Source organism: Brachycentrus maculatus, unplaced genomic scaffold (genome assembly GCF_059751285.1).
Source record: "Brachycentrus maculatus isolate JH-2025_06_01 unplaced genomic scaffold, ASM5975128v1 h1tg000334l, whole genome shotgun sequence".
Lineage (NCBI taxonomy): Eukaryota > Metazoa > Arthropoda > Insecta > Trichoptera > Brachycentridae > Brachycentrus > Brachycentrus maculatus.
Genome location: NW_028281083.1, coordinates 382,280 through 403,115, shown reverse-complemented (window position 1 = coordinate 403,115; position 20,836 = coordinate 382,280). Strand labels below are relative to the sequence as shown.

Here is a 20,836-nt window from a genome sequence, read left to right as displayed (position 1 = left end):
TGTAAAACATACCAATGTTAATTTTTAATAAAGTTTATTGTAAATTTATAATGTAGTAATACATACAAATATTATGAAAATTCACATTACCAACCCTGCAAAATTATAACAGTCTCATCAACAAAAATTTGGTATCAATCAATCTTGTTAGTAAACCACACCATTTCTTCAAAGGATTTAATATACTTTATTTGATAATTTAAAAGTTTATTAAATGTGTATTCTACATACATACTTATATATTATGTACTTTATGAGATGAAAAGATCAAACTATCACTACACATCAAAAGACTATATTAAAATTAGTTCTATTTTAATTTTAAATGTCCATAAAATTTGGCTTTTCCATCTCATTAATAATCAATCATGTTGTAGAACTGACTAGCAACCCAGTACATACAACTATTTTCATCTCAATTTTTCCCATTAGAATACGAACTAGGTAAAAATATAAATAAAATAGATCCACAAAATAGCATGTATGGGATTATATAATATAATTTATGATGTATAATAAGATGGCTACATTAGTGCACATAAAACAATCTACACATATTATTCTTGATCGAAAACACAACATAGAATTAACATCCACGACATCGAGTAAATTATTGATGCTCCTTCCTTAAACAGTTTGGTAATCCTTACGGATTGCCCTCGCTAGAGAGAATGAAAATGCGATCATCAGAATCTGTAAAATAAAATAATTTGTTAATCATGGTAACGCAGTTGATTGACTCAATTTCGTTCTATTTGTCGAGAGCAACTTATAAACAATGGAATCTTTGTAATAACAGTTTTCAAGTAGCTGTAAAGTTGCTCATTAAAAAAAAAAACAAAATAGTATTTACGAGTAAGAGTGGTTCAACCTTATTAAATTAACCGACAGGATTTAAATGAAATCATGAGGCAAGTGTTGCCTCACCAAAAGGGAATATTAACTAAATTCATCTATGGTGATGTATTTATAAAAGCAGTCGGTTAAAAATTATAAATGGTGAGTAAATAATAATTTTTGACTACAAATTTTAAATTAACTTTATAGACTTCACCGTGTCTTCATACAATTCACCATCAATTAGGTGATAAGAAACAAATATGATTAATACATAATGCAGTACTTGCCTGAAGAAGTGCTATTCCAGACGCAGACAAAGCAATGATGAGCGATTTCTTCTTCAGCTTGCCCAAAAATAAATCAAAGCAGCCCTCTTTATAGGCATCAGTAACCTGGCATTCAAAGGTATTGCTGTTCTCATTGAAAGTAGCTTCTGCGCAGCACGATGTCGGAACTGTGTTATTACCAGACTGCAACCAGTCATCGGGAGAATTCACTCCGCAACATTGCAACTAGAGGCCAAAAATAAATAACATATTAAGATTATTTTGGAACTATACTATTCGTCTATAATGTGTCTTAATATGTAATATGTGGAACTATTTTTAAAATTTTCTACATTTTTTATATTGCCTAAATTCTATGAAATGTACCGAGAAACTATAGAGCACAGCCAGATTTGTTTGCAGCATGTCATTATGTTGGCTCGTATTGGTATAAAAAAAGGATTAAAATATAAAATACAATATACTGAAACGTAACAAAATACTTAACATAAAAAATGACAGAACAAGTTGAAACCAAAATTGTATATATTCAGTGTTAATACAGCAATGTGTTTGAAAATAACTAGTAATACCTTCACCAGTTGACAGATTAAGATTCTACCGATGCCCCTGTGAATTTTTATACAAAATGCGACTAGTTTGGGATATAAACACATTTGACATTACCTCATGCTGCATAATGTTCCAAGTTTTCTGTACTTCAGGATTGTTGGGATATTCATGCAGCGTATCATTCAATCTGTCTTCAAGGATGCATTCCAATTGTCCTCTTTTTATGTAGCTTGCTATTCCGGCGGCCAATTCCAATGCAAACAGAACAAGTAGAAGCACAGAGAACTAAAACAAATAATCAATAGTACTTAGCACTAGTATGTTAACTTATCTCATTAATTAAAATATATATTTAAATAAATAAAAAACATACGGTTGTTATCAACTGGTGGCTCTCTTTTATGGCCCCGCAACATCCTAAGAATGCAATCAGAAATACCACACCTCCAATGACAATCAAAAATGATGACGAAGTGAGAAAACTATAATCCAAAATGTAATGATCATTGATGAAAATAACTTGCGTAATTATTCCGATAGTCAGTATGAACAATCCCAATATCTAGAAACAAAAAATACAAATATTAAAAACAACACTTTTTATGATTAATACAGGTCATATGGAACAAATGACTCACAAATTATCTTTCCAGATTGATAATTAAGAATCTACCTTTAGATTTAAGTGAATTCAGTTTTCCATGATAAAAATTAAATCAAGCATAAATCTCCGAGCCCTTTGTTGTTCTTTGAATTATACACTGGATGTTTTGTATCTTAAAATCAAGGCAGGTTCAGCCAATTATGTTAGGCGAACCGTGATGCAAATAACTGCGCATTATCAAATAAGGAATATGATCCGCCGTGTATTTAAAATATATATTTTGAATACTATATACTAAAACCATAAATACTCACAGAAAATATCGTGCTGAACCAAAATAAAACGCCGAACTTCAGGCAACCCCCCTCAATCACCATCTTGTTAATTTATTATTGACACCCCCGCGAATAACGTTATTGGGCACTTGAAGCCCTTTGCACTGCGATGATTCTATAATTAATAGTTACGCAGATTACCAGATGCTATTCGAACAGCTTCCAGAACTTTCGCAGATATTTAGACCATGGGTCGAACACGACAAACAACGGGCAATCCGCAATCGCAAACAATGGAACAGGAAAAAACGAAACCAGACAATGGCGGATGGCGGCCGCAATGGATAACGAGTAAAAATGATCGAGACATTTAATAATTAAAAAAATCGAGACATTTCAAAAAATTCATTCGATTCTTTTACTCTTCGATATTTCGAAAATACTAATCCTGCAAAATTCATGAAAGCAAAATATCTTATTTTTAGCTGTCGGTCGTCGTTTCATCGATACGATTTGCCCCGAAAAAGGGGACTAGGATTTTTTTTAAGAAGGTGAGGGAGGTTCCATGATACGAAATTTTCCTATGACCTTTTTTTGAACCGAGAACTCCGATCAATTATGTCATTAGATCATTTTGATTAATCGATTGTCCTTTCGATTATTGAAATATTTCGATTAATCTTACTACTAACGAACTGTCAATAATTCGTGTTTACCAACGGAACAAAATAAAAAGAAGAGGTAACTTAACAGTAACAATACAGAAAATAGAACCAAGATCAATATCTTGTAAAATTTATTATCAAAATCAGCGTGTTTGCGGTTCTGTTCACCCAACGTTACGTACGCTCCGTCTAATTTATGGTCTTACTACTACTACTACTACCATCACACTGTTTCGCCGGAGGGGTAAGCAGAGAGGATGGAACGCCACACTCTTCTGTCCTGACATACACTCCTCGCCTCCTTCACATCCATATATCTAGTCATACATGCCCTCCAATTATGCAGACTTTTGACGTCACCAGATTTTAGGTTCTGATTGTGCAAAGTCTTTATCCACCATCCTCGTTCTGTTCTTCCGTTCATATAAGCCACATATATTTTCTTAGTCATTCTCTCCTTATAGATTCTTGTTCTTCGCGTCAATAATTCGTAATTAATCCATAAATTTGAGACAACAGGGTCGATGTCCAATGAAGCAGTGCTTGTAAGTCAAAAAAACACAAGATCTTTGGAAAACATTGTTTGCGTTCGGGACAGTGTGCGAGAAAACCAAAAACAGTCCTATCCGCGTCGTGCGTAATGGTTCTTCGTAAATAAGCAAAATTACCAGATTTGGAGTGACGAAAACCCACGGAAGATTTATCAGGTGCCTTAAACACTCCTAAAAAGTTACTGTTCGGTGGTTCATCATCCCTTATTTCTTCTTTACATCAGCAAGAATCTACACCAACTGCCAATGGGGACTGATATTGAACAATGATAACAAACTTTTTGTAGCTTAGATATCTTCTTCTTCAAACCCTTCAGGCATTGCTTCATATAAACGATTCTTCAAAAATGCGATATATTAAATGTATTAAGAAAAAACATACGTATACATATCCTGACAACAATGTGTCATCATGCTTCTTTAAAAAAATCTTTTTTGTTAAAAAGTTATTGATGTGTGAAACCTATCTTGTAAGTTAAAATGGCTTTCACATAATATGTAAATGACCTTTCATTCACGATTATCTTTTTTTTTTAAATATTTTTTATAGTGCAGATATTATGGTAAATATATATGGGATATAATAAAATAAAAGAAGGGAATTTTGGTGTAAGGAGCAATTTATTATTAATGCGCCTTGTCATCCATTTTTTTAGTACTTAAAAGAAGAATCCTAATATCTTTCCTCCCAGATGTTTTCTTCTGGCTTCTTCGTGGTCCATTATTCCTCCACTGGTTGTAAGAACAATGTAACTGAAAAGAAATGAAAACACATGATAATATATATATATTTTTAAATTAAGGATACTATAAAATTGACAATGACGTCAAGGTTGTAAAAAAATGATCATTTAAGAGCATACTCGTCCGGAAAGAAATATTTATTTTTTCAAATGTCATGTGCCATGTCGAACAAAATATTGATAAAAAATTCAGAAGTCAGACAAAACAGAGTGCTTTTGATATTTTCCTTATGTACTTATTAGGATTCCTCAACTATACTAATATGTCATTGCCACAATTGAAAGAACACCTAGAGGGACCAAAAAAAATATGCTGCATAAAATACACATAAAAAAATGCTGTTAAGATTTTTCGCTCATAATAGCCTTGTCTTGACAGAGATGCATAAGTTACTGAATCAAAAATACATGGAGTTATGATATAAAATGCAAATTATGTGGAGTGCAATCCAAGAGTGAAATATTATAGTGCTGAGCCCTTCATTTGATTATTTACAATTGGGCAACAAATGTTACTGCTACTAGAAAAACTACCGCTGCTAAATAAATTGCTGGTTGTTTACACTGTTAAAATAAATATAGGAATAATATTGCACTAAATGAAAATGTCATATCGCCATCACCAAAAGTGCCATGTCTAAGCTAGACAAAATCTGGAAAGACCAGGGTGTGAGTAACAACACCAAGATGAAGCTTGTCAGGAGCTTGGCCCACTCCATTTTTCTGTATGCTGCCATGGACCATAAAAGCAGCAGAAAGGAGAAAAATTTGCAGCACCAAAAAATAGGTCTTCAAAACGTTACTAAATTAAATTGCAATCTAAGCAAATAATAGTTGCTTTTATTATTTGCAAAGACCAACTGCAGCACTGAAGAGGGCAACAGTTACACAATTGACGACACCTAACATTGGACCCTAGTTGTGTTGTTCACAAATATCAAGTAAAACATTATATTAAAGTTACAATTTATAAATATCAATACATGTCATCGCAAATTAAAGAATATATGTTTCCTTGACCTGTTAACCGGGCGGTCCACTGTCCAATTACGCAACTTGTAACGGGCGCGAACTCTTTCACCAGGACGTGTCAGAAATGAAATGATACTGATTCACTCCGTGTCTTAAATTCATCTCGAGACATGTATGGATGACTAATACCTTTGTTGTTCGAAAAATATACGTCCCGCCCGTTCCAAGGCGCAACATATATTTCAAGGATGTATTCATATGTCCTACCCGTACCCGATATTGTTTACGTTTGACGTATTTATGCGTCCCGCCCGGTTAACAGGTTAACAGCGATACTGCTATCATCAAAAGATATTAGTTAAACAATTAACTTTTCTTTTTAACATGTGCTTTTCATGATTTATAATACACCTACCCCAAACACGAAATTATAGCATGGTAAATTCTCGATTGGGATGGACAATGGAAAATAACTCCAGTTTAGACAAATTTTTAAATGATCACTACTTTATAAATAGTTTCCCATAACTTATATACACAAAAAAAATATATATTTAATCTTTACAATGAACAATCTAATTAACTGTATTTTATTACCTTAGCAAGCATCTTATTTTGCTATATGCATTAGATTGAATAATAAATTAATATTTGGAGTATAATAAAAATACATTTGTAATCCTAAATTAAAAATCTTTTATTTTTAAATGTCTTTAACTACCAAATATCAGATGTAGTGTACAGCTATTGTGAAACCTCGATTTGTAGTGTCAAATACCAGTTCAATAACAAATCACAAAATGTAAACAATACTTTCATTCAAAATAGATAATTAACTAGTTATCAAAAACGTATGGACTATGACAAAATAGTAAAACAATCTAAATAATTACCCGAACTGACGAGACGGCAATAAGTTGTTGGTCCACCTTTCAATATCCCGGATGGCCACATCGAAGCGAGGTGAAATAACTCCGCATTTGTTCAGTCGGCCAGTGAGATTGACCACAATTTTTCCAGCTCTGTGGTCATCAACAATTTCGAACTCTCCGATGTAACCGTGCTTCATCATTACTGTCAAAAATCTGACAATAACCTTGGAGCACGGCCTCAGAAGCACCTGCCTCTTGCCCCTTTTCTCAGCATTATTGATGGATTTGAGAGCATCACTCAATACGTTCATTCGCACCATGGCTGAAAAACGAACATAACCTCATTAATCTTTGACAACAAATACACTTTTCTCACAAAACACCACAACACTAAGATAAAATCGCAGTAAATTTAGATAATTGACCAAAATTGATACCAGTTAGTTTATTTATATGAACACTAAAATGAAATAAAAACACTTGGAAGAGACGTCAAACACGTATTTATATCCACATTGAGGGCCCACATTCGAGTGCGTTTTTAACAACTTTCAAGACATGGATTTGATTAAATACGCCCTACATCGAGTAGATGGAGCCTTTGAAACGTGTAAGATGCAATAAAAGGGCGAAATATATTAAATACCGCCATCGATTACCTGAGATTTAATATCTGTTTACCGGCGCGACATACAGCCCGAAGTTACGGACGAAAAAGGAAGTAAATTTCTCATGTTGGTATTACGAAAAAAAAACGGAAACAAACTTTTGACACAAGACGGACGGCTACATTAAATATTCCTATTTTCCTTGAATTACCTACCTATCCTTTGAATTACTAGGTACTATTACTAACAACTACTAACCATCACGCCGCTTCCCGAAGGGGTAGGCAAAAAGAATAGAACGCCATACCACCCTGTCATTGCAAACATTTTTCACCTCTTCCACATTTATGCCTCTCCTTATATATCCGCCGATTATTTCGACCTATTTTTGTATTGTAGAAAAAAAAATCAGAAGGAAGTAGAAACCGTTGATTTGATATAAATTTACTTACAGATTTAACAACTGATATATAAAAAGGTTAGTTCTAATCTTGGGTATCAAACAAAAAACATACATTTAGAAGTCATAAAAAGTTATTGAAAACAATATTATTTTTCTCAATATTTATTGAGAAATTTTTCTCAACTCAATTTCTCAAAGAAAATATTTCAAAAGCTTTTAAGCATAGTTTAAGTCAACTATGCTTAAGAGCTTTTGAAATATTTTTTATTAACAGTCCATAATTTTTGCTCTGTTACGAAGATTCCCATAAACGACTCTCCCAAACGTGTTTTCTGTGAAAAGTAGGCTTCATAAGCTTCGCAAAGCTTGACATTTGTTGCCAAAGCAATTTTTGTTTATTACTTCAATAAATTCGTCGCAAATAAAACAAAATGAATCAACATTTTATTTACGCTATCTAACGTAGAAATACACAGGGGCGGTCAAGTAAACACTCACTACTGCGCCTTTCACAAATAATATGCAATTTTCTATCGGGTTGATCAAAGTGCTACCATCTGTTGCTCATAAAATCAATTAAAATCCAAAATAAATCTAAAACCTACTTATCGACGTAAATCAAAAGCAAACTTCAAAAGCTAAAAATGGTAGTAAAAATGTTATTTGACGTCTTGAATCAGAATCTCATAAGAACAGAAACCCAAAACAAAGAAAATAAAATGTAGAGTTTTTTTATAAAATAATGAAATAAATTTTGGCCTGTGGACTCGATAACTTTTTAGTCGGTGGGCGCTGCGTGTTTGTTTTATTTGGGCTACAATTAGTCTGTGGTATACAAATTAGTTATACCTAGTCTTTGGCAGAAATATACAAATTAGTATACAAATTAGTTAGTCTTTGGGCAGAAATATAATCTTTGGGGCAGCATGTATCGTTATTTTAAACTGTTATTATACTATAAATTATTAGTATATGTAAACAAATTAGTCAGTCTTTGATTATATGCATGGTAACTTTATCTCAGTGATTCAAGGTTTTTATTCAATATGCCTAGAAAACATTACCCTATTGCTAGTAAAAGAAAAAAGAAAGCAGACTCTCATTTCCAAAACCAAAAAACCCCAAAAATAACTACTGTTTTAGTAAGTAAAACATTGTTCAGTGTTTTTAAACTATTTTTAACTAGATCTTGCATCGGTAGGTGCACTGCTTTTTGTTAAGTAAATATGTAATTAATATTAGTAATATTAAAAAAAAAGTGTTATACTTTTACCATTTTCCAGGACGAACACCAAGAGAAAATCTGGGTAGCTGATATTGAGGTCAAGCCTGAAGTAAGTGCAATTTATCTTGCATAGGTAAACAGGATAGTTATTTGCATTTATTTTATAGTATTATTAATCTTGCATATAGACATATTCAATAGTTTGATGTTTTGTACTGACATTTCTTGGTGAAACTTCATTTTACAGTGATGCCTCGTCACATATTTTTTTGTAAGTAAACTCAAGTTCGCTTTTGTCTACTGCGCGAGATAAATATTTTATTTTACTGTATTGGACACATGGAGCGCAGGGGTAATCACCTTCCCATTGTGTATTAAATCAAGATAACACTGCTTACATACGATTCAGTGCCCTATGCATCATTGAATGCGAATAAGGGGTTACGGGGAGGGAAACTCACAGAAAAAAATCCAAAAATACTTTACAAAAAAAAATGTGAATATCTTTTTTATGTTACTGTGCCATATTATATGTTACAGAACTAATTTTGTTACTATTTTTTTAAACATGTATTTTAACGAACTTGTATGTTATGCGAGGCATCAATACAACAACTTTAAAGTTTTTTTTTCCATTTTTATTTTATTTGACCAGTGACCGGGTCACCAGTAGACATCATCAGACTGGTGGGAGGTAAGACAAAATTCCAAGTTTAGACGATGTTTTAAACACAACAATGCATGCGTAGAAAACCATGATTTTATATAATTTTTCTGACAAAATGAATTTAAGTTATAATTACATATAAAATATGGTTAGCGTTTTAAGTAGGATTCTATAGAAATGATTTTTTACAATTACATTTGAATAATGCACAGATGAATCTGGAGCTGTCGGTTGACAACTCTTACCGCACACAAGAAATATTAAGTGATCAAGTCACACATATACATTCATCTTTACTAAACAAATGGTAGATATTTATACATATGTCCTGTCGATAAGAAGTAACTGCAAGAAATTTTACATTTCAGAGAACACTGGACTCGCCCAGACAAAACAATGTTTACTTTTTGTATGAATTATGCATAAAAATGTAATTAATTTTAAGGTATGTCTGGATGACCTCTATCCGGAACCTAGTATAGAGTATTGCAGATTATGCCTCAATATGATTTATTCCTCTTCAGTCCCTATTTGGGGAGAGGTAAACTTTGCCGAATCAATCGAGGAATTTGCTTCCATACAAGTACTGGAAACTGACGAGTTGAGAACACTCTGTCTACCTTGTTCTACAAATCTTCAGACATCACTGGAGTTCAAGCTGAAGTGCCTTAAGAGTGATGAAATATTGAAGCGATTGAGTACAGGAGACTTGAGCGGATTCATTGAATCAAAAAAAGAAGAAAATGCTACAAGTTTGATTCCAAAGGAGTATTTATTCGCCGCTTACAACCTATATAAAAATAAAGGTATTGGAATATATTTTATTAATGTCTACTGAACAGACCTTGAAAGTCAAAGTGCAAGCCCTATCCAGAACATCTAAGTAACTCAATCCAATTTCAACTCTATCATGGCATCCATGCTACGCGGCACAAAATGTGCTTTATTCAATTACTATTTTAAGCACACATTTTGTTTTGAACTATTGATTTCTTTTGTTACAATAACATATACATATTGTGAACATAATTGAATTTTTTACATCAACTGATTTCTTTTTCTATTCTGGTCCTTATTTAAAATGGTGTGTAGGGCACCAGCTCAAAAATGATGCGGAATGCATGTATACATGTTTAATAAATAATGCTAAAGTGAAACTTAAATTAAATTAAAAATAGTTTGATACATATTACCACAAAGAGACAGCCTAATCATTAATGAATATTTAAGAAGTCCTTTTGTAAATGTCACTCCACATTTGTACTGTGGGACCCCGGAAATCTGAACTAATTGGAGCTATAGCCTGTTCGGATTAGCCGAGAAAATTGTAATACAGTACATATCAGTATTTTACACTAGAGTATTACGGTATACGCGCCCCCAGATTTCAGATTTTCGGGTAATTTTATATTTACCCGGTAATACCAAGTAATTTCCGCGTAATCCACTGTAATTTTCAAACTTTTTATCAAACGTCAATAATGCGTTAGTATATGTGAAAATTGTGTATGTTAATGATTTTTTGTATAGACCGGAATATCTTTTTGTGATAAAATCATAATATTATTCTTGATATGCATATTTGAAGTGTTATCATTCTTTAGCTACTGTAAACCACCACTGTCTTCTCAAAAATTTTCATATTCTGGCATTATTTTATTAATATTTTCCAGATGAAATAGTTGAGGAGTTTGAGTGTGAAGAATGCCCCATGATTTGTTTAAGCATTGAAGAATTGGAAATTCATTCTGAATCTCACTACCCTGAAATGGAGGCGGAGACTAGTTATGTTTGTTGGTTTCGTGGATGCTATGTAAGGTCTTTTTCCTTAATATTACTAGCTAACTAACTAACCAACCACTACTCCGCCTCTCCGCACTGGTAGACAAAAAAGATAGAACTTCACACCACTGTGTCTTCGCAAACATTCTTAACCTCTTTCACATTCATGCATTTCATTGTACAATATTGACTCCTGACCTGTCCACTTCAACTATTTGATGTACTTAATCATACCAAGTTTTCCATACATAAGTTCTAACAATACGCAGACTTCGTCTTTACCCCACACTTCACACACATATGCACACATGCACACACACATGCACACACACACACACATGAGTATGCATGTATGCACACATACACACATTCTGAGATTTAAAGGTTAGAACTATCATAAATCAATTGTTATTATACCAGCTTTATATTGTATTGTATTTATTTATATTGAAGTTTTAAATATCTATAAAATCTTTAATTTGAGATGACTAATTGAGAAAATGAAATATCTCACATTTTCGGCTTTATTTAACAGGTTTTTCTACACAGATTCATAACTTTGGTCTTGGCGGAATGATATTTAACTCCAAATTATATTTTATTTCCAGGAACAATTTGATTCTCGGTCTTCGCTGAGCAATCACAGACGTCTCATGAAACATAACCGTTTCCATTACTTGTGTGATTATTGTGGAAAGTTGATAGTACAGAATCTCTTAAAAATACATACTAAAATGCATACTGATCCCTCTCAATTATGTAAAGCTTGTGGACAAACATTTACCTGTGAGAGAAGTCTATATAAGCATCGGGCGCGTATTCATGTAAATGCTGGTCCCGATTATCAGTGCCGCTTTTGTGATAAAACATTTAAAGAGAGTGGCTATCGCAGCAAGCATGAGAGACAAGTGCACTGTCGAGCTTCTAATATACAGTGTACAATATGCAATAAGATGCTTACTCGTAAAGAAAACTTGAGGAATCATATGCGAATACATACAGGTTAGTTCTCTTTTGTTTAATACATATAAGGTATAGTAAAATCTTGCTTGAGGCAGGGAATACGTCCCAATAAGTTTCAGTGCTTAGTATAGAAACACACATTTTTACACACAGAAATAAAGTAGTGTGGTTGTCAAAAATGGGTAGAATTGGTGAATGTTACACGGGTGTAAAGTGATCACTTAAACCAGCCTATAACGGTCGTTAGCCCCGTAAATGCCCAGACTTCCATATTCTCCTTCATCTTAAATGAGATGTCAAAAAATAATATGAAAATAACTCCTGTAATTGGAGATAATCCAGATTTTGTGAACAAGTATTTGGACACACTCAAAATGATGAGAATGGAATTCATTGAATTGGTTTTCAAAATAATTTTGAGATGATTTTGAGAGTTGGATGTGTTGATATTATTGAACTCAAACTATTTTTTTTGGGATTATCCAAACTAGACGAAAATTAAAAATGATCCTTAATTGAATAACCTAAGGGCACTTGTCCACTACCCGGAATTCCGTGTAATTCGGTGTAATTTTACCGTCTGGCAAGTCAGTTAGCATTTTAAAATGACGATTGGCTTGGGTTGGCTTGTTCTTTTGTCTATCTTTCTTCGGATCGGAGCTCTTGATCGGTGCGTGAATATGTTGCACGTAAATTGGATCATGCTAACCTGTCGTTAGTCGTTTTCATTTTTCAAAGACGGACTGCCGGATGGTGAAATCCCGTGTAGTGGACAAACGCCCTAAATGTTGTTTTTAACAAATAATTACAGATGAGATGCCATTTCCTTGTCCCGACTGCCAACAACAGTTCCGACACCGTGTTACCATGAAGTTACACCGACTTCAAGTCCACAAAATAAACATGTTTGACAGGCCACCTGAACAAGTTATAGCTCATATCAAAAACAGGTCAAAGAAGAAACAAGATTCAGGAAAAGATAAAGAACACTAAACTACCAGGAAAACTAAAACATCTGGAAAATAAATGTTTTTAAAAACTGTTTTCCCTTCTTTTATTTTTACTTCTGCTCACCAATTTGCTATGACTCCGATTCTATCTTCCGAAGGCTATCCATCTAGTATCTAGTATCAAGGCAATTTTTTCTTTCGAAACAGATTTAACCTTTTGACGAGTATGGAAGAATCTTGTCAACAAACAAAATAGGACTTAAAGAATGGATGAGATGCCGCTTTCATGCTCATAATTCAAAGACTCAATTTTTTTTTTAAAAATAGACTCATAGTAATATTGAAGTCTTTTTACAAGTAACTTATAAGTATTTACTAAATGGTGCAGATTTTATTAAAATGCCAATGGGTGAAGATAGAAAATCCTAATTCAATTTTTTTCTTCGTTTGATTGTGATTTTATTTTTATTTGCGATATAAGGTAGTTTGTGATTAATTAACGATATTAAATAAAATAACTGTCCAGAGAAATGTCAACCTTTATTAAAGGTAATCTTTTATCTACTTGAGGGGATTTTCGCAAATGTAGAATTCAACCACCAGACAGGTCGCATGTCTCCTCACTCACGATTTATTTTTTATTTTTATAATATATCGCTCACTCCTTTCAAGAACGTCAAAAATCAAAAAACTTGATTTTTCAGGAGAACATTTTTAAAGTTTAAAAATATAACACAATGTATTAAAAATAAATATCAAGCCCCTTATTGAACTTTTTACTGTGCAACACATCTTTTTAGGTAAAACCTGAAGGTTTTTTCTCCATTTGAAAAATATTTAGTACATTTAAAAAAATAATTAAACAATACCTTTTTATTCAAAATGCAAAAACAACATTTTCTGCCATGTAGCGGGTGAATACTAAGTAAAAAATATGCCTCTTTTGGTGGGATATAGTACATTTTCTGTGCATTCCGAAAACATGCACAACTGAAAATTGATGATTTTTGATTTATGACGTTCTTGAAAGGAGTGAGCGATATGTATCTACATTTTTTTAAACTCCTTACCTTTCAAAAACTTTATTCTTTTCGAAACCATATAATTATTTTGAAGAAAAACTTATTTTTTCATTGAAAAAACCGGTGTTATAAGAGAAAAAATTATTACGTAAAATGGTACCTGGATTTAGAGATAATTAAGTTGCGACTTAACGAGTACTGGGCCTTAACAGACAAATGTTCTACAGAAATGCATGTTGTGTTTAGTATTTTTTTTTTAAAATAATTACAATAAATTTAATACAATTTACAGTGTTTCATTATAATTAATTTATTAATTATTAATTAATTATCAATTTAAATATGTATGTAATAACAATAATAATAATAATAAATCTTTATTCCAGCTTGACTTAGTGGTGGGTGCAATACTTATTCAGCATATTATTTTTTTTTTATAAAATGAAATTAAAATAAAAAACAAATGAAAATAAAAGTAATGAAAAGAAACGGCGAAAGAAAAAAATAAAGTGATTTTTTTAATAAAGTATATGTACTTGTTATGTATTTATTTTTACGCTTCACGTTATGTCGATAAAAGCGATGTCTACTAAAATGTGTCAAAATCGACCAAAAGATGTCAGGAGTATACCGTTTGCACGTTGAGGTTTCCAACGGAGCATGCGCAATGAACTGCATTTCAAGAACCGTTCGGCATTCTTTCGTAATACCGAGTACCTATTATGTATAGGTATAGCATTGGTATGAATGTTTGTTTCATGTTACTTTTTCTGACAGCAGTTTTGCCGCAGTTGGGTCCGAGTTATGACCTTCTGTCCGTGCCGTTTAGATCTCGCGAAAACTTTGTAAACTTTTGTAAAACTTTTGAAAAGTTTTAAATTATATTCACATGGTTCACGTAGTGTTTAAATGTGTTTGTAGTTAAATATCGTTATATTATTAAGTTGATTGAACTTATGAGTGAGGTGTCTACAGGTGTGTTGTGGCGGTTGCGATGCCTAGCAACCGACCGTTGCTGGATGTCATTTGTACATGATGAAGTACCTTAAGGGTATTAATTTACCAGCTTATTTTAAACAAATATAAAAACAAAGTGTTAAAAAAACTTCTGAGACAAGTGCCAAAGTTTTCAACAGTTTTTTGCCTGCGATGGTTGTTTACTATCGAAAAGTTTATTCAAATTATCCAACGTGTTCAATTAAACCAATAATGGAGGAAACAGAAAGAGTGCATCATTTATCTAAATGCGGACGAAATGGAAGTTTTCATTTCGCTTTGCTTGGATTCGCAGTTACCTTGGCGGTTATGGCTTCACCTGGTTTTTGTAGCACAGGTATGATATTTTTTAAATGAAGTATAATATATCCTTACATTCCTGGGTATATCCTTACATTCTAGTTCTGAACTTCTAGACGATCCATTATTTTATTTATAATATAATTAGGAGATTGAAGGGGTTTTCTCATAAGATGAAATTTAAAGATAGGCACTTTAAAACTAATCTTGAAGATATCCGGAGAATTATTCTTGGGTTTATATAAATACCTACTAACTCCATTAATTCTTTTACTTATATGTACCTACCTAAGTCGAATATTAGCATTTATAGATAAAAATGGAATCAAAGTTTTAATCAACTGTGAAACTATTGTTTTCCTCGGTGATAAAATCATTTTAAGCATTAGATGATTCTTTGAAATAAAATTAAACTTTATTATTATTAGCAATATTTGTACGTGTCATTTAAAAATATTTATCAGATTTCTTATTCGGCAGTCTAAACTCTAAACTATGATAAAAGTCATCTGCGAAAATGATTTAACACACAGGTTCCCAAACTTTTTTAGTCTGCCCCCCCCCCTATCAAAATTTATTCTTCAAAAAATCTCCAGAATGTCCCATCATAGAAAGAGGGAAGGAATAAAAATGTACTTATATCTTACTTCTTAGCACTTCTATCTGGTAATTTAATTAAAAAAATATTTCAACCATATCCGCTCCCTATGTGGAGCATATGGAGTCCACAAACTGTCTCCAGGCTTTTCTGTTGGCTGCCAGCTCCCGTGCATCATCCCAAGTCAGGTCCGCGTCCCGAAGTCAGACGAGAATTGCCGATAAATTGTCAGCAGTGGTCGTCCTGGGCGACGCGAACCTGATGCCTTGTAAAAGAGGCAAGCTTGATGGCGGCTCTCGGGAGCCATCCGGAGTACATGGCCAAGCCAACTGCATCGCCTTTTCATGACGACAGTTGTGACCAAGATTTGCTGCGTTCTACGCCTTATCTCTCTTTCTATTCCTCACAAAGTCAAACCACCGCACGCCTAAAATTCTTCGCAGACACCTGTTCTCAAAGCTAAGTACACGGCTGCTCTGGGTCCTTGTAAGGTGCCATGTTTCACAGCCGCAATAGAGAACAGGAGCAATGCAGGTATTCTATAGGCGTCATTTGGTCTTCACCGAGTATACATATGTACAGTGTGCCAAATGTACTAGGCACCCCCTACAGAATTGGTTTATGTCTTTAAATATGAATTCTTGCAATTTTTTCGGATTGTATCGTATTTTTATGGATTTTACCTACAACTTATTAAGTACCTGCTATCCCGAGCTACGACAGTTAGGGGCGTTGTTTATTTAAAATGAATCTTTTCACTAATTTCAAGAGTCAGTTTTATATGTGAAACATTGCACTCCAGTTATTTTAATCAGTGAAAAAGCGCATTTTTTTGTACTTTTCATTGGAACCTTCATTATTTCATATTAAAATGCCAAAAAAATCAGATTTTAGTGAAACTGACTGGTCTTAAATAATTTTATTGAATTCAGAAGTGTTGAATAATAAAATATTTTAACATTTTTAAAAATCTGGTTCTTATGAAAATTGCCTAAAACTGCCAGAAAAGGGATCACTTCAAGTCGCAAAGACCGAATTTCAGTTAATGAAAATCATTAAAAAATCGTCTTAGTATGTCTTTAAAGCTATCTGCTGAACTCTACATTAAAAATGACATTTCTTCGTTGTTACAGACACCATTAATTAGACTAGACCAGACTGACGCGTCGGGTATCGATGAAACCCAGTCACTGGTCAAATGAAATTAAAGTTTAAACTGTGTACATCATGAGCTCTATAATCCGAACCCCCTCTAATCCGAACACCTCAGTAATCCGAACGCCCACTCATCCCTCCCTCGCTTCGTAAAAACGGAAATCCGTGCTACCACCAACATTCGGCCAGATGCAGAAATATTTGACGCTAAAGCAGTAGCAAGTCCCCATTCGAGCGCGGGTCTACCTACCATACATGCCTAGAATGAGCTGACCAAGTGGATATTCTTGTACCAGAGAATATGCTTTTACGTTAATTGCGGGACAAAGCTTTTAACTTGTTATTCAATAAATCTCGACCAACCGAAATGTTTGATTTCTTTAAAAAAGTTTAATAAATACATTTAAAATTACACAATACGCATTTGTTTTATTTGATAAAAAAATATCCTACAGATACTCTGTACTGTAATCCGAAAGCTCCACTAGTCCAAACAAAGCGCTCACTCCTTTCAAGAACGTCATAAATCAAAAATCGTCAATTTCCAATTGTGCATGTTTTCGGAATGCCCATAAAATGTACTATATCCCAGCAAAAGAGGCATATTTTCAACTTAATATTTACCCGCCACAGGGCAGAAAGTGTTGTTTTTGCATTTTGAAGAAAAGGTATTGTTTAATTATTTTGTTAAATATACTAAATATTTTTCAAATGGAGAAAAAACCTTGAGGTTTTACCTAAAAAGATCTGTTGCACAGTAAAAAGTTCAATAAGTGGCTTGAGATTTATTTTTCATACATTTTATTATATTTTTAAACTTTAAAAACGTTCTCCTGAAAAATCAAGTTTTTTGCTTTATGACGTTCTTGAAAGGAGTGAGCGAAAGGGTAAATTTTCGTTGTTCGAATTATAGAGGTTCTGCTGTATGTAGTTAGTTGTTCATTTTTTTACATATGTAATATATTTGACAGAATACAGATAACGTTAGTGAAATAACTAAGGGTTAAACAATGAAATATTTCTTATATATAGGAAAGGAAATAGGGGAGGAATAGGAAGTAGGAAACGGGGCATAGCAGCAATGGCTAGATTTTTAAAATAATGATTTATCATAGAATATTTAATTCCATCTGTAATACGTACAACATACTTTTATTTTTCTTTAGACTTCATAACTCCATAATGCAGTGGTTACCATTAAAAAAATCCAAGAGTTGGTTCACAAGTGGGTAACAATATGTATTTTCTTCCAACGTGTTTACCTGAACCAATCTCGAAGCGTAAGGTTTCAAGATTTCAAGTAATTTACATTCAAGATGACACCACACCAGGCACGTTCCGACAATACATACTGTGGATGCTCCCAAATAATAGTAAAACAAATTTATGATGCGAATTTGGTTACTAATAGAAGCTGAAGAAGACCGAAGAAAACTTGGCATGACCAAGTATTTAAAATATTTGGGCGTTGTCAGGTCAGGAGTCGGAATAATCGACGGGTATGTATGAGGAGATGCATGAATACGGAAGAGGCGAAGATTGTGTGCAAAGACAGATTTGTATAGCGTTCTGTTTTCTTTGCCTACCCCTGCGGGGAGTTAGTATGTATATAATAAAGTAAGCATACAAACGGTGAGATAAGCCGTTTAAATTTAATTAGAATGTAAGATTAGTCATGGTCGAGAGAGACATTGTATGTTGATATGAAAATAAATTTTACATGTTTCTTTTTTTTTACACCGAATTTTGAAACTTTTTCCATTCCCGTTTCGTCATTTTACCGTTATTCCACAATATGTACATGTGTATACTCCGAAATTTAATGCGCTTAATCTTCTCCATATTCGTTACACCATCATTGTATTTTTATTTTCATTTCACGAACGTATTTGGTACTACGTACTGTATTTGGTTTCGGTGTACAGCATGGTACAAAAAATATTGTTACTTAACCCCCCTCCCTATATTTATTAACCTATATATACACCTAAATATATTTTTGTTCGTTAGTTTTAATTTGTACCAGAAGATAAAAACATCTGTCGTTTTCGAAACTAGTAAATAAAAATAAAACTCATTAAAGTGGTATATTCAAGTGTTTAATTTTAATAAAATGGTACATAGCACTGAACAGCTTGGGTCACTCGAAATTATATTAGATTACCGAAAAAAATCATTTTTAACATATCAGTTATGAACACAATTTTTTTTACTGTTTAAATTTTTTTTTGTGGTGTTGACTTTTAACTTAATCTACGAATATATCGTAGTCATACAGGAGAAAGTGACCAAGTGCATTTTTTTTACAAAAACGTGACCATGGACTATTTGATATCTTACTAGCTTAACATTGCTTTGAAAAAAGTCCCAAAGGATTTTAAACTTGGAAGTATAATATATTGACCTGTTAAAAATGACTAACTGGATTGTTGTTTATTTTCTTGCCAAGCAAAAGTGACTTAAATGGCCCTCCTGAACATTTTACGTTTTGTTAGTAAGTAAAAATATGAACTTACATATCGTAGCCTGTACGGCTACGATATATAAGTTCATATTTTGTTTTTTTTTTTAATTTTCATAAATAAAATAAATTAATCTAAATATTACTCAGATTAAGTCACAAAGTGGGTTAGTATTTTAGCTGTTATCAATTATGTTATGACGTGATTTTTTTTCTCTCTCAAAATTGGTTTTATTTTTACCCGCTTAATTTTTATTTCTAAGAATTCTCATGACGATAACAAACGTTGTCTTCGTTGAATCAATAAAATAGTACCTAAGGAATTCTCGACAGGTCACCATGTCCCCTTGTAAATGTGACATCCCCAGGTTTAGTGAATGTTTAACACCAAAGTAGTAATAAAACGACTGAAATTGCTTATTTTACTTCTTACAAGTTCGCGTTTTATATTGCTTTTACGGAATATAACACTTTGATTCGTTTTTGTTTCGCATCTTTAGATACATTGTTTTTATGTTACTACTTGCATATATTAAAATATGAAAAAAACCTATTTAAAATTAAGTTTAAATTAATCATTTATTCCTCATGATTTCTTGACGATTGCCAAATATTAAACATACCTCTTACCTATTCAAAAAGTGTACATACGTTATTTTGTTTAAATTTCTTCGAAACGTCTTTATTATCATTATTAAAAAATGGGATGGCAGTGAAAGTATTGGAAATTGTAATTTACATATATACTTATATATCATTATTTCGTGAAATTTACTGCCTCTATTTTAACCAATTTCCGATAAAAATGATAACGATTTTACTGAGAAAAAAAAAACTTTTAAAAGGGTTATGTAGAAAGGTTGACAGTAACAACTCTTTTTATAATATCAAAATTTACATAATACTTTACAAAATTTGTGTGTTGTATGGTCGTATCCAAGAGCTAAGAGCCACCTATTTGATTCTGCTATATCGCCGGATGATTACGTATCCTAACGTAGACTGGATTCGCTGTGCAGATAAAAGTGATGAATCTACTTCAGCTGCAGCACCAGAAAGGACTGGCTGATAAGACGTTACACTTTAGGTGCAATCGTCTCCGTGTCGAGAGTGTGGGATGTGAGATGTAGAGTGAAGTGCAATATTACGTACTAGTGCCCGTTTTAAAGTAAAAAATCGATCGGATCTTGTGAGCGGGCTGGACGTAATGTACGGCTTCACATGGAACGTGATAACTGATACACTATGTTTATTTGAGGATGTTAGTTTCAAAACCCTATTTTTCTTCATTTAGCTGCATCGTTTGAGTTTCATTATTTAGAAATTTAACAAAAATAGTTTTATT

The 20,836-nt window shown here is 32.9% G+C and overlaps 4 protein-coding genes across 12 annotated transcripts in view; 2 read left to right on the top strand and 2 right to left on the bottom strand.

Annotated features, from left to right (window-relative positions):
* Window positions 1–20: 20 nt before the first annotated feature.
* Window positions 21–2,850, bottom strand: LOC148304087 (CD63 antigen-like). Its single transcript, XM_088268859.1, has 5 exons — window positions 2,598–2,850; window positions 2,053–2,241; window positions 1,794–1,964; window positions 1,128–1,352; window positions 21–693 (listed from the first exon to the last, which is right to left on the bottom strand). Exons 1-5 carry the CDS (start codon window positions 2,658–2,660, stop codon window positions 628–630), a joined length of 714 nt encoding a protein of 237 aa, XP_088124985.1. The 5' UTR covers window positions 2,661–2,850; the 3' UTR covers window positions 21–627.
* Window positions 2,851–4,376: 1,526 nt separating this feature from the next.
* Window positions 4,377–7,079, bottom strand: LOC148304086 (small ribosomal subunit protein uS8A). Its single transcript, XM_088268861.1, has 3 exons — window positions 7,021–7,079; window positions 6,383–6,683; window positions 4,377–4,527 (listed from the first exon to the last, which is right to left on the bottom strand). Exons 2-3 carry the CDS (start codon window positions 6,679–6,681, stop codon window positions 4,434–4,436), a joined length of 393 nt encoding a protein of 130 aa, XP_088124987.1. The 5' UTR covers window positions 6,682–6,683; window positions 7,021–7,079; the 3' UTR covers window positions 4,377–4,433.
* Window positions 7,080–8,194: 1,115 nt separating this feature from the next.
* On the top strand, window positions 8,195–13,052 carry LOC148304085 (uncharacterized). 8 transcript variants are annotated; one of them, XR_015838399.1, is made up of 6 exons: window positions 8,195–8,514; window positions 8,656–8,730; window positions 9,789–10,070; window positions 10,938–11,077; window positions 11,655–12,048; window positions 12,821–13,052. XR_015838399.1 is itself a non-coding variant. In XM_088268857.1 (6 exons), the coding sequence occupies exons 1-3, from the start codon at window positions 8,419–8,421 to the stop codon at window positions 9,807–9,809; spliced, it is 168 nt and encodes a 55-aa protein (XP_088124983.1). In that variant the 5' UTR covers window positions 8,195–8,418; the 3' UTR covers window positions 9,810–10,070; window positions 10,938–11,077; window positions 11,655–12,048; window positions 12,821–13,052. The 8 variants fall into 8 exon arrangements, 4 of the variants coding, with proteins under 4 accessions (XP_088124983.1, XP_088124981.1, XP_088124984.1 ...); XR_015838397.1 differs by having other exon boundaries at window positions 9,710–10,070; XM_088268857.1 differs by having other exon boundaries at window positions 8,656–8,706.
* Window positions 13,053–14,700: 1,648 nt separating this feature from the next.
* The window catches only part of sdk (sidekick cell adhesion molecule), a 110,145-nt gene continuing 104,009 nt past the window's right edge, over window positions 14,701–20,836 (top strand). For both annotated transcript variants that reach the window (XM_088268846.1, XM_088268845.1), the window contains exon 1: window positions 14,701–15,314. In XM_088268846.1, the coding sequence (XP_088124972.1) occupies window positions 15,131–15,314 (184 nt within the window). In that variant the 5' untranslated portion in view covers window positions 14,701–15,130. The remainder of the gene's footprint in view (window positions 15,315–20,836) is intronic.

What these genes read in the sequence shown, in the direction of transcription:
- LOC148304086 (XM_088268861.1), bottom strand. Translation starts at nt 6,681, where the DNA reads ATGGTGCGAATGAACGTATTGAGTGATGCTCTCAAATCCATCAATAAT. An exon ending in TTGCCGTCTCGTCAGTTCGG is followed by an intron (nt 4,528 to 6,382) that starts GTAATTATTTAG and finishes ATTTCTTTTCAG; the next exon opens with TTACATTGTTCTTACAACCA.
- LOC148304087 (XM_088268859.1), bottom strand. Translation starts at nt 2,660, where the DNA reads ATGGTGATTGAGGGGGGTTGCCTGAAGTTCGGCGTTTTATTTTGGTTC. An exon ending in GCCACCAGTTGATAACAACC is followed by an intron (nt 1,965 to 2,052) that starts GTATGTTTTTTA and finishes TATTTGTTTTAG; the next exon opens with TTCTCTGTGCTTCTACTTGT. An exon ending in GGAACATTATGCAGCATGAG is followed by an intron (nt 1,353 to 1,793) that starts GTAATGTCAAAT and finishes TTTGGCCTCTAG; the next exon opens with TTGCAATGTTGCGGAGTGAA.
- LOC148304085 (XM_088268855.1), top strand. Translation starts at nt 8,419, where the DNA reads ATGCCTAGAAAACATTACCCTATTGCTAGTAAAAGAAAAAAGAAAGCA. An exon ending in CAACCTATATAAAAATAAAG is followed by an intron (nt 10,071 to 10,937) that starts GTATTGGAATAT and finishes AATATTTTCCAG; the next exon opens with ATGAAATAGTTGAGGAGTTT. An exon ending in TCATATGCGAATACATACAG is followed by an intron (nt 12,049 to 12,820) that starts GTTAGTTCTCTT and finishes AAATAATTACAG; the next exon opens with ATGAGATGCCATTTCCTTGT.